General features: G+C 39.5%; 1 protein-coding gene across 2 annotated transcripts; it reads left to right on the forward strand.

Annotated features, from left to right (window-relative positions):
• Positions 1-258: 258 nt before the first annotated feature.
• si:dkeyp-110a12.4 (alpha-tectorin) lies at positions 259-12075 on the forward strand. Of its 2 annotated transcripts, none has more exons than XR_004557888.1 (9): positions 259-878; positions 1246-1334; positions 1446-1550; positions 7092-7252; positions 7321-7456; positions 9903-9997; positions 11400-11432; positions 11652-11766; positions 11859-11980. XR_004557888.1 is itself a non-coding variant. In XM_034159696.1 (9 exons), exons 1-9 carry the CDS (start codon positions 791-793, stop codon positions 12032-12034), a joined length of 1134 nt encoding a protein of 377 aa, XP_034015587.1. In that variant the 5' UTR covers positions 259-790; the 3' UTR covers positions 12035-12075. The 2 variants fall into 2 exon arrangements, 1 of the variants encoding a protein (XP_034015587.1); XM_034159696.1 differs by having other exon boundaries at positions 11264-11432; positions 11859-12075.
• The last annotated feature ends 739 nt before the right edge of the window (positions 12076-12814 follow it).

Genomic DNA, 12814 nt, shown 5'->3' on the forward strand with positions numbered 1-12814 from the left:
CTCTTGTTACTATTTCAAACCCTTTTTAAAAGTGGAAATGCTTTTACAGCAGAGGTCTCAAACCAGTTCCAGAAAGGACCGAGAGGGTGCAGGCTTTCTGTGCAACCACCCACTCCAGCAGGTGATTTCACTGATTAACATCACTTTGAGCAGGTGAAATCAGTTAATCAGTGAAATCACCTGCTGGACTGGGTGGTTGCACAGAAAGCCTGCACCCTCTCGGCCCTTTCTGGAACCGGTTTGAGACCTCTGTTTTACAGCATGTTTGGGTATTTGATGTTCTTTCCACCCCACATGCATTTGCTGACCCTTGATTTGTAATGATTTTCTTTTTGTATGCCTGACTGGGATTCCCGCACCAGTAAAGGTTTTAAAATGTCCAGACAAAAGATATTTACAACAAAGAGTGTCTACCCAGCACTGTTATTTCTCTTTGCATGGTTAATAGTCTTGTTGTTTCTCTGAGCCAGTTATAAGATGTTGACTAAGAGGACATCGCCGCAGTAGGCGGTAACATACGTGTTACCTTGGACGCCGCTTGGTTCCCCCTATTCATGTGCGGAATCTCATTGTTTGTGGGGACATCATTCAGAGTGATGTTTTAATGCCAGAGAGAGACTCACACTTCATTTGTGTTTCAAGGGCCAGAGCAAGAGGGGTGTACTACATGTTTAGGTGACAGCAAGCTGTGGTGAACATTTCTAAACCACCATATTTTGGAGTAAGGCCCCAAAGCCATTATAGCCCCCAAATAGCTGTGATTAAGCGAAAGAGGGCAAGTTTACGGAAAATGGCAGCTGCCAGTTTTGTTTTTGGCTGGTTACTGTTCTCCGTGAGGATGGTCACCTATGCAGTCCACCTGGAGCCGGTGAAGGAGGGTGAGCACACCTCTGATCATACCACTGATATCTCCAAAAAGTTACTAGAAATAGATTTTTCAAGGTTACAGGAGCTTGTAATATGCATGCAAATTGAATTCATTATAGCTTCATGCCAAACATAATCAAATGTAGAATATTGTAAATTATTTTGCTACAGTAGCTGTATGGTTTTACATTTAACATTCAAATTAATTTGGGGGGCTGTATTTTGTACAATGTAGAAATGTGTAAGTGTGATAATAGATATCTTGACATGAAGTGTTGAAGTCTCCATACCAAATTTTAAACATCACACTTGTTTGACATTTGAATTAGAATGCCTTGTATGAGACCTAATCTGTTTTTTAAATCTTCTTTCAATTAGGGCTCAATGAAACAGTCATTTGCACCAATGACCATATGGAAGTTGTTATTCCCAGTGCATTTTTCCTCAACAAAGTCCCTCCAATTTATGTAAGTGAGCTGCTCCGACATTCTCGAGGCACCGAGGGAGCACAAAGTATTTTCCAGTGTGGATTCACAGTATTTTTGAACTCATGATTTAATTCTGTTCTCCACATTTAGGTTTGGGACTTGCATTTAAATGATCCAGACTGCCGTGGTGTTGAGGTCGGAGAAGACTATGTTTTCAGCATAAAGACAAATCTGTCAGACTGTGGAACTTTAATGGTATGGCTTTCATTCTTTTGCTAAACATTTCCTTAAAAGCTGTACATTCTGTGACTGCCCCCCACCCCCACCACCACCACCACCCCCCACCCCACATAGTCAGGTAGGATTTAAGACCGTAACTAATAAAAAGCTGACATTTAAAGCATCCCCTAACAAAGGAAAAACACATCAGCATTGACTTTATAAAGACAAATTACACTAAAAATCTCTATCAGTGACAAATTAAAACCCCATTATAATAAATAATGTAGTTTACAATGGTTTGTTTGGGAACTGTCTCTTAATCAGAATCTTCTCAGTACCTCAAAAAACAGCTATCTGGATCAGTTTCTGTCTCTATAACGGTAAATTTAACTTGTATAATTTGAACAGGGCATATTATACACTTTTACAGCAAGATGTTGTCTGAAATACAAATATTAAGTTTTGATAGCAGAATTTATATAGTGGCTCAGCAGTCTCACTGTCCTACAGATCATGTGGACGTGTCTGTGATGTCACAGAAATTTAAAATGAGATATTTCAGACCCAAATTTTAGCATAGACTCAGACCATACGCTTTCTTTCTTCTTTGGTTTATTTATTTTTTTTCTTCAAAAGTGTTAAAGCAGTTAATGTACTTTATCACCGTATGGAATTATATACAAATATTATTTGAGTATATTATATTATTTCAGTTTTTATTCACTGCATCAGATTTTCAGGTTCACATACACCAGGATGACTTTCTCTTTTAACAGCAGCAAATATTCCAGAAATTTATAATAATTACTTTTAAAAGATTCTGAATGAATAATTGTCATAATTGTGGGATAATAGTGGCACCTGTGGCTGTATTTAAGGACTTATCTATAGAACTAATAACATTGCCTTATTTATAGCAGTTCTGTCTGGAGAAGTTACGCAATTAAATGCCAAAACCACATTAAGATAGTGTATGTCAGCTTTTGAGGTATGATTTAAGAAAATACAACACACTCAGTCATAAGGTGCCATAGGGATGCATAAATCAATACAAAAAAGGCTCTGCACACTTACAGTATATCCATGCAAAAATGTTAGTATTTATCCAAGCTTTTGGTCACACGACCTTCATCAGGGCATGCCCTGATGAAGGTGGTGTGAGAGCCTTTTTTGTATTAACTTTTGAGGTATGAAAATCTGTTATCATAAATAAGTTTTTGGAATAAAAATGTGTGGAAATAAAGTGGAAATTCAAATTTACTTAACACACTTAGTCTTGATGATCGTTTGCTTATGGTGTAAATCAAATAATGCAAGTGGATTTGGGGCATGTCCAAATCCACTTTGCTGTTTTCACTGTGTGATATCTGCACAGGGAACAAAAATGGTGAGTGTAGTCTCTTCTTACATCATGGGTGTGTTTTGGGGTGTATCATTTATAATTTGTAGATCATTTATGGGAGCTGTATCTTTCTTTGTCTCCTTCCTCCCAATATCTTCCAAGTTCCACAAGCTGCAGTGCCCCCCCCCCCCCCCCCCCCCCCAAAAAAAAAATCTGTTGTCTGCCTGTAAATCAGTGAAGGAAGAAATTATCATACGGTACCAACCAGAGTTATTATAAAGTTTTCAATTTTTCCATTAGTTTTTGCTTTTATTTCATTTTTCTTTTTTCCAGATCAGTTTAGTTTTAGTTTGATGAATTTGATGATTCCTAATGAGGAATCTGAGAGCTAATGTGCTTCCTGGTGTGTACAAGCAGAGTGTATATGTGCTGTAACCTACCTGTGGGAGCTCTATCTGAATATTACACTATATAAATTCATATAAACTGTACTCGGCTTTAGACCAGGTTTTTAGTGGTCTATTGTGCAATAACTTTCTCATGATAGCAATAAACCAGCACTGGACCCACCCACACCTCATTTTAACACTAACGCGTACATGGACACACAGATGAGTGCAGATACACTTGGTATTGGAAGAATGTGGCCATTAGGACAGTGTGGTGGCCAAGTAGTTCGTGCATTTGCTTCCCAAGCAAAAGGTTCCTGATTCAGGATCACCCATGCCCATTCTCCATATACTGTGGAATTGTAAAAAATTTGTTATAACATTTCTGCCAAATCAACATGCAGATCTATTTCTGTGGTGACACCTTGCAAAAAAAAAAAAAGGAAGCTGAAAGATTCAATCATTTAAAGAATGTGAGCATTGGGCATGGAAACTAGCAATGGCATGGAGGATCCAAAGGTGGTAGGAGATGGATCAAAAATGTCTATCTTTGCAAGAGAACGAAGGTCCTGTGCTTTATGCATGGCTGAGACTTGGACATTAACCAGTGATCTAAGGTGACAACTGGAACTAGATGTTGTTGCAACTAGGTCTCTTCGGAGGATCTTTGGGTATTGCTGGAATGTTTTTTACATGCAGTCACTTTTGAAGACTAAGATGAATATCACTTCTTTTGTGAGAGATCACCATCTTCAACATTTTGGCCATGTGCTGCATTTCTCTAGCCATGATCCAGCACATAGGTGTGTGAGTGTTGAGGAGCAGGTCAAGGAGATGCCCACGCTTCACCTGGCTGTGGTACATAGATAGCTACTTTCAAGAGGTGAGGATGGACCTGTTGTCTGCCTGGGTGGTTGCCATCCAAGATTCTGGGTGGTTCTGTGGTGTCACAAGTACGATGAAGTGCAGCACCAGCACATGCTGCCAGACTTGACTTGAGCTGTTTTTAGGGTTGGGTGAAAAGTGGGGAGCTATTTTAATGATGGATCTGATATCAATACAGTTTTGCCATTTGTAGTCCATTATATTGAGACTCTGCTCTTCACTTCCTGGTTGTCTTTTCAGCTATTAGCCATTGTGAGCACTGGACTCTCTATGTGGCTTCTAAATTGTGAGATTTCTGTCGCTGCATGTTCTGACAATTCCTTGTTGTCCTTTTATTTTGTCAGTATGTCCAAAGCAGATGGTCACCCCACTGAGTCTGGTCTGCTCGAGTTTCCTTCCTATATTTAAATAAACACCATGGGGAGTTTTTCTTATCAACTATCAACAATATGCTTCCTCATGGGGTGGGTACAGTTTTAAACCTTGCTCTCATGTCACATGTTAGGATGACTTACATTATGATTTGGCACTGTATCAATAAATTGAATAACGCTTAACCCTGCACTGTGCGGTGCTACCGTATTGTTTGGTCGCATGAAATGCATGGAGTTTGGGAAAATGTAGTTTAAAAGGTTTATGTAAAATTTTGACCTCAGCTTCTCAAGTTCAGAATTGTAGGACTATGAGACTGTTGAGCATTACCCCCCCCCCCCCCCCCCAAGCTTTTATAACTCCAAAAAGTGAACAGTAAATAATTTTGTACAATATGAAGGATTTAACGTGAGACATGTTGTCTGCTGTGGAGCAAGTGTGGTCGTCTGTGTTCAAAAAGACCCTGTGAAATGAGCTCTGTGGACAGAGGACGACATTAACTCTGAGTCCAGAGAGAAAGCAGAGAGGAGAAAAGAAAGGGGAGAGATGTGTATTCAAGAAAAAAAGGGTATGTTGTTCCCTTTTCCTGTAACAACTCAGGACTTTACTCGAAGCAGCAAAGGGACCCTGAATGACCTTGCAGCTGTAATTTATCAGGATTTACGTGGATATGATAATTGTCATTTTATTGAATAGGAGAGGCTGTTAGTCACTGACAACTAGCCCCTTTGTTATTTTAGTTTAAGCACTCTGAAGGGTATATTGGCAGGGTAAAAAAACCCCACACTGAAACGAGTGCCCGTGAACTGGAATGAGTGTCAGGATTTCTCATAAAGCAAGCAAAAGTTTAACACAGCTTTGACCAGCTTTTTACATTGCAGTTGACCAACATAAGCTCGTTGATTAGGCAGCTGTTGCTAAAGAAGAAAAATGCTTCAGCGTCCTTCCTTCTCTTTACCTTGAACTTTTGAATCTTTTATAGACGACGTCACAGATGTGACGACTGAATTGTTGGGTTAAAGGTCATTCATTTTCAAAGAAGCATGACGGCATCCTGGATGATGTTTGTGTGGTTGTCTTTGTGTGACATTGGGGTCCCATGGAGCAGTAATGGAGACCTATCAGTGGCGTTCATAGCTGGGTTGCAGGTACTAGTAAAAGCTGCCTGGACTGTTTTAGGTTTGAGGGACTTCATCCTGCATGCTGACCATAGAACTACCTCAGACAAACACTGCACACACCATGTTTCTGCTGTTGTTGTTGTCTGCTGTCTGTTTTTCTGCCATTTATCATTTTTCTGTCATGCTAGTTTTACTCACATCACTTATCAGAAAAGGAACACCAAATAGTATCATTCACATTTATATTGTGTGTAAGTATAAAGATGTTAGAATTTGGGCAATAACTGGCACTGACTGTTTTCTTGACTATTTTCAGGTGCAGAATGATCCTGCTATCTGCCTTGTACAGTAGTGTTCAGAATAATAGTAGTGCTATGTGACTAAAAAGATGGGAAACAAGGTACCAGTAGATTCAGTAGATTCTCACAAATCCAACAAGACCAAGCATTCATGATATGCACACTCTTAAGGCTATGAAATTGGGCTATTAGTAAAAAAAAAAAGTAGAAAAGGGGGTGTTCACAATAATAGTAGTGTGGCATTCAGTCAGTGAGTTTGTCAATTTTGTAGAACAAACAGGTGTGAATCATGTGTCCCCTATTTAAGGATGAAGCCAGCACCTGTTGAACATGCTTTTCTCTTTGAAGGCCTGAGGGAAATAGGACGTTCAAGACATTGTTCAGAAGAACAGCGTAGTTTGATTAACTTATAATCAAACTTATACGCAGGTGCAAAAAATGATCGGCTGTTCATCTACAATGATCTCCAGTGCTTTAAAATGGACAAAAAAAACAGAGACGCATGGAAGAAAACAGAAAACAACCATCAAAATGGATAGAAGAATAACCAGAATGGCAAAGGCTCACCCATTGATCAGCTCCAGGATGATCAAAGACAGTCTGGAGTTACCTGTAAGTGCTGTGACAGTTAGAAGACGCCTGTGTGAAGCTAATTTATTTACAAGAATCCCCCGCAAAGTCCCTCTGTTAAATAAAAGATGTGCAGAAGAGGTTACAGTTTGCCAAAGAACACATCAACTGGCCTAAAGAGAAATGGAGTAATATTTTATGGACTGATGAGAGTAAAATTGTTCTTATTGGGGCCGCAGACAGTTTGTGAGATGACCCCCAAACTCTGAATTCAAGCCACAGTTCACAGTGAAGACAGTGAAGCATGGTGGTGCAAGCATCATGATATGGGCATATTTCTCCTACTATGGTGTTGGGCCTATATATCGCATACCAGGTATCATGGATCAGTTTGGATATGTCAAAATACTTGAAGAGGTCATGTTGCCTTATGCTGAAGAGGACATGCCCTTGAAATGGGTGTTTCAACAAGACAATGACCCCAAGCACACTAGTGGCACACTAGTGGCTGGATCGGGTCTCACACAGCTCAGCTCAACTAGGTAAATGTTCTGTGCTGATTACAATATTGTTTGTCTTTGTGGTTCTCCTCATAGGTCTCAGATGATGAACACATCATGTTCATAAACACCATACACAATAATGATTCAGATATCATAACGAGGAATTACATTAACATAACGTTTGTGTGCCGCTACCCCGTCAACTACATGGTTCAACAGCCCAGCAGTGACAATGTGATCAGAGTGGATGTCAGGTGAGTTATTTATATATTTTGTTTACTTGAGTCTTGAAAGTGCAGCTGTATTATTTCGTTCTCTTCAGAACAATCACTCTGAACACAGAGGACGGGAACTTCTCAGTGTCATTGTTACTATACAAAGATGAAGCCTTTGAAGACAAGTGGAGGACTGTACCATCGCTGACCCTGGACGATGACATCTTTGCCAAAGTATTCATGGTAAATCATGAGGAATTACATTTTATTTACTTCACAGACAATTCAATTATAATATGAAATATTTACATTTAATGTCTTTACTCACATTCAAGGTTATGTAGGAATCATTTATGCTAATGATGGGGTTGAGGGAACAACTTAAGCTTTTCATATTGCTTGTGTTTAAAAGTATAAGTTTACTGGGGTTTGGGGGGGGTTGTTTTTTTTTTACAACCTTGTCATTATAAAAAACATACTGATAGCAGGTACATTGCTATCAGTATGTTTCAATATTAGCAGATATTGTTGTTATCAATATCTGCTAACCTTTGGTCTGGTTGCTAGTGCAGGTGCCATACATATTGCTTATCACAAGAGAAGACAAGGGAGCATGAACAAAATGTAAAGGAAAACAATAACCAGAGACAAAATAATGCAATCTGCAACCTCGCCACTAGATGACACTAAATCCTACACACTATAAGCTTTAAAACAGAAATGTTTTCCCTTTTATGGAGATCTATTGTTGAACTCATTGGACAGTAAAATCAAATGTTGAAGTCATAATAAATTTATGAGCGCAGCAACACCACACATGAATTTCAAAGTATCAGATGTTGAGAAAATGTACATGGACATTTAAACCGTAAAATTCACTGACAACAAAATACATGAACTCATCTAATAAAATTTGCCATGATTACAAGGGAGGTGATGGTCTAGTGGTTAAGGCATTGGGCTTGAGACCAGAAGATCCTCGGTTCAACAACGGTTGAACGGTTGCAACGGTTTTGCAAGGTCTTTAATCCCCTATTGCTCCTGGTGTGTACTGAGCCCCTTGTATGGCAGCACCCTCACATCTGGGTGAATGTGAGGCATTATTTGTAAAGCGGTTTGAGTGTCTGATGCAGATTGAAAAGCGCAATATAAATGCAGTCCGTTTACATAATGCATACATATGCAACTGCTTATCTGGGATTGGGTTGGGGGTATTTTTACATAATAATAATAATAATAATAATGTATTGTGCTTCCTGGTGCAGCTTAATCACTTCAAGGTGCGTTTACAATTAAACACAAACATATCCATATATAACAGTACACTAAAATCAAAACATGATTTGAGAAAAATTACAAATATATACAATAATTCGTATAAAATAAGCCACTCCTAATTTACAACAGCCAACCCCCAAAATTAAATCAGAATCTTACCCATTTAATTACTGGACCAAACTGAAAGTGACATACACTCACCAGCCACTTTATTAGGTACACCTGTTCAATTTCTTATTAACACAAATAGCTAATCAGCCAATTAAACGGCAGCAAGTCAATGCATTTAAGTAGCTAGATGTGGAATTGAGCATCAGAATGGGTAAGAAAGGGGATTTAAGTGACTTTGAATGTGGCGTGGTTGTTGGTGCCAGACAGGCTGGTCTGAGTATTTCAGAAACTGGTGATCAACTGGGATTTTCCCACACAACCATCTCTAGGGTTTACAGAGAATGTTTTGAAAAAATGAAGATATCCAGTGACCAGCAGTTGTATGAACGAAAATGCCTTGTTGATGTCAAAAGTCAGAGGAGGATGGGAGACTGTTTGAATGGGCGACTGTGTGATGGTATCATGTCAATATGGACCAACATCTCTGAGAACTGTTTCCAACACCTTGTTGAATTGATGCCACAAGTAATTAAGGCAGTAAAAGAGGATCTAACCCAGTAACTAGCAAGATGTGCCTAATAAAGTGGCCAGTGAGTGTACATTATTCACAAGTTACAGGTTTAATATCTGTGAGAAAATATTTTACTTCTTTATTTAAAATACTCAACTGAATCAGACTGCCACATCTAACCTGACCGGCTGTTCAATAGAATAGATGTACAAAAATAAAAGGTGTGAGTGTATAGGAATATGGGGCAGGAAATTTGACCTTGACATCTGACCTTGATCGTTGACCGATTGTACCCAAAGCCAGATCACTCCCTGACTGAAAGTTGGTTTGGATGTTCGTAAGTTATCTTGCTAACTTACACTCAAGCATAGTTTACAAAGTGACAAAGGTGATCGCAAGAGTGTACACTGCTAGTGGCATCGCTAACAATTAATTGCCACAATTGCTTATTATTAATGGGCTTCGTCAACTAGTCATTATTTCACTAAATAAATAAAGAGAGTTTTACTGAAATCACTTCTGAGATTGTGTAATCACAGCTTTGAGTATTCATCTTTTACAGAGAGCATTCTTACAATTGAGATCTATTTTTGGATTAGATCAAGCGTGTTATTGCATGTTGGGGAACACGTTGTGTAGTGGGATGTTCCAGCGTACCATCACTCGTGACTTGACAGTAATTTGAGTGCTGCTCTTATCGTGCATGTTGTTGTGACCATACAGCTGCTGTTTACTGACCATGAATCATCATATCGCCGCCTCCTAACGTATTAACACTGTGTCTTGTAGGTACCTGCTCATCTGACACTGCGTATGGAGAGATGCTGGGCTACACCAACCAGAAATCCTTACAGTAACATTCAGTACACCTTCATTAGAGACAGGTCTGCCTTGGCATAGATTAAAGAGATTAAATCAAGATTTACATCTTCTCATCAGATTAACAATGTGTTGAAACCTGCATGTGGCACGTGCTGTTTCACCATACTGCCAAACAGCACTGCCTCCTCTTATGAGACTGCTGTTGAAATCTGAAATAAGAGATTGTGTTGCTTAGAGAGATGGTCAGACAACAACTCTGAAGTCCTAGTCATGTGACTCTGGTGTGTGAGGCCATATGCGTGTGGTTTCAACAGCTGTGCATGCCCCTGACAACCAGGCAGTATTTGCTGGTGTTGGCAACAGCAGAGTAATCGCAATCCCAAAGGGAAATTAAAATACTGAAATGGAGCCACCTCTCACTGTGTGTGATACTGTTTGCCTTTATTAATTTATTTTTGGCTTTACAATTTTAGTTGAGTCCATTCCTGAATTGCTAGTGAACATAGGTGGCATTTAGCTGTGGCTTCACAGGGCTGAAGCATCAACAATTCCAAGTAGCCTACCAGGAAAAAAAAATTTAACTTTCAGAATGCCGTTTTCTAGTTTTGTTTATCCAGTAAGTGTGTTATTATGACTTTCTTTAAGAAGCAATATTTATTTTATCATCACATTTTTTATTTTTTATGCAAACAATGTGTTAGCAAGCAGAAGCAAACAAGATGATTACTGTAGGAAGCACAGAATGTGAGAAATTGTTTTTTTGTTACCACTGAACAGACGATCATCAGTGAGGTAAACGTATAATGTAATTAAATGTTTGAAAATTCAGTGCATTATTTATTCAGGTGCAAACACCTTAGAGTTGGCTGGCCAACCTGCCATTGCTGTGTTTGTTGACTCATATAGTTCAAACAAGTGTTATTGTAAGTAGTATGAAACTTCTATTCCCTGTTTTTATTCCAGAGCATGGTCTTTCAATTTAAGAGCATGATTTTTTAAATTTACTCATTCTCTAAAACACAGAATGTCTTTCTCATTCAGATCTTGTTCTTCTTGTTTTACAGTGGTTGTAGCCATAGATAATGCGGTATTTTGTACGCCGCTTTGGAATGCAAGCCACAAGAACTCTCACACTAGTTTTAAAAAGTGATGTATAGTCTGGAAAGTATGATATTTATTTGCACATGTGCTATAAATTTTGTCAGCCCACCGAGTCCCAACAATCAAAAACCTCTGGTGCTGCCACTGTGTTTGAGATATTTCAAGTGTTTATTTCTCTCCATTTTCTAACTTTTGTTCTGCTTATTTGTATGTCTCCATCATTAAAGCTGTCCACTGTTGTCAGATGAACAAACACTGAGTGTCATGAAGAATGGCCAAGGTCCTGAAGCCATGTTCAGGATACAAATGTTCAAGTTTGTGGGCAGCTCCTACACTAATGTTTTCCTTCACTGCAACATCCAGATCTGTCTTAGCGCACCGGGCCTCTGCCATCCTGTGAGTCAGCTCATTTAGCACTCATTCCTTAAATTAATATTAAGAGCAGTACAGACCTGTGCCTATGTCCTCATAGAAAATCAGATGAGGGTTTTCTGTTGTTTTTTTGTTTTCTCTCTCTCTCTTTTTTTGCCTCCATGTGAGTGAGCATTCAAACTGCCCTGATTGTCAGTGCGCACTGCTTATGCACTCACTTGACAAAACTCTTTGCAAAAACAGAACTGTTCCGGTGAAGATGGATTAATGAGGATGCGGAGAGCCATCCCTCTGTCCCATACTGTGTCTTATGGACCAATCAGAAGACTACCAGATACTAGTGACCAGCCCACGCCGAGTATGTCTTCATCCTTCCCGTGACTTTTAAAGGTAAAGATACTGCAGTTGATTCATATGCAAAGTGCACTACTGCTGTGCTCTTCTTTGCAGATGCAGTTGGAATCCTTCCTGAGGAAACAGTCATCCTTGGAGGGCTGCTGGTCATTTTGATGCTGATCACAGGGGTTTTTGGGAGGCTATGGCTGCGCTCCAGACGTTTTTACCCAGCACAGGAAGCGCAGCTTACACTGTCCAACATTCACCATATCTCGGAGGTGGCCCTGTGATTCGGTGAAGCTTGAAGTAGATAAATGGACCTGCCGTGCATCCGGAAAGTATTCACAGCGCTTCACTTTTTCCACATTTTATGTTACGGCCTTATTCCAAAATGGAGGAAATTTATTTTTTCCTCAAAATTCTACACACAATACCCCATAATGACAGTGTGGAAAAAGGTTTGTTTTTTTTTTTGTTTGATTTTTTTTTTGCAAATTATTTATAATAAAAATGAAGAAATCACATGTATATAAGTATTCACAACATTTGAGATGAAGCTCAGAAGTGAGCACAGGTGCATCGTGTTTCCACTGGTCATCCTTGAGATGTTTCTACAGCTTAATTGGAGTCCACCTGGGGTAAATTCTGTTATTTGGACATGATTTGGAAAGGCACACACCTGTTTACATATCAAGTTCCACAGTTGACACTGCATGTCAGAGCACAAACCAAGCACGAAATCAGAGGAATTGTCTGTAGACCTCTGAGACAGGATTGTCCTGAGGCACAAATCTGGGGGAGGGTACAGAAACATTTCTGCTGCTTTGAAGTTCCCAATGAGCACAGTGTCCTCCATTATCCATAAATGTAAGAAGTTCAGATCCAGCAGGACTCTACCTAGAGCTGGCTGCCCAACTAAACTGAGAGATCGGGGCTAAGGGCCTTAGTCAGGGAGGTGACCAAAAACACAATGGTCACTCTGTTAATGCTCCAGCATGCCTCTGTGGAGAGAGGAGAACCTTCCAGAAGGACAACCTTCTCAGCAGCAATCCACCAATCAGGCCTGTATA

Source organism: Thalassophryne amazonica, chromosome 19, assembly GCF_902500255.1.
Source record: "Thalassophryne amazonica chromosome 19, fThaAma1.1, whole genome shotgun sequence".
NCBI lineage: Eukaryota > Metazoa > Chordata > Actinopteri > Batrachoidiformes > Batrachoididae > Thalassophryne > Thalassophryne amazonica.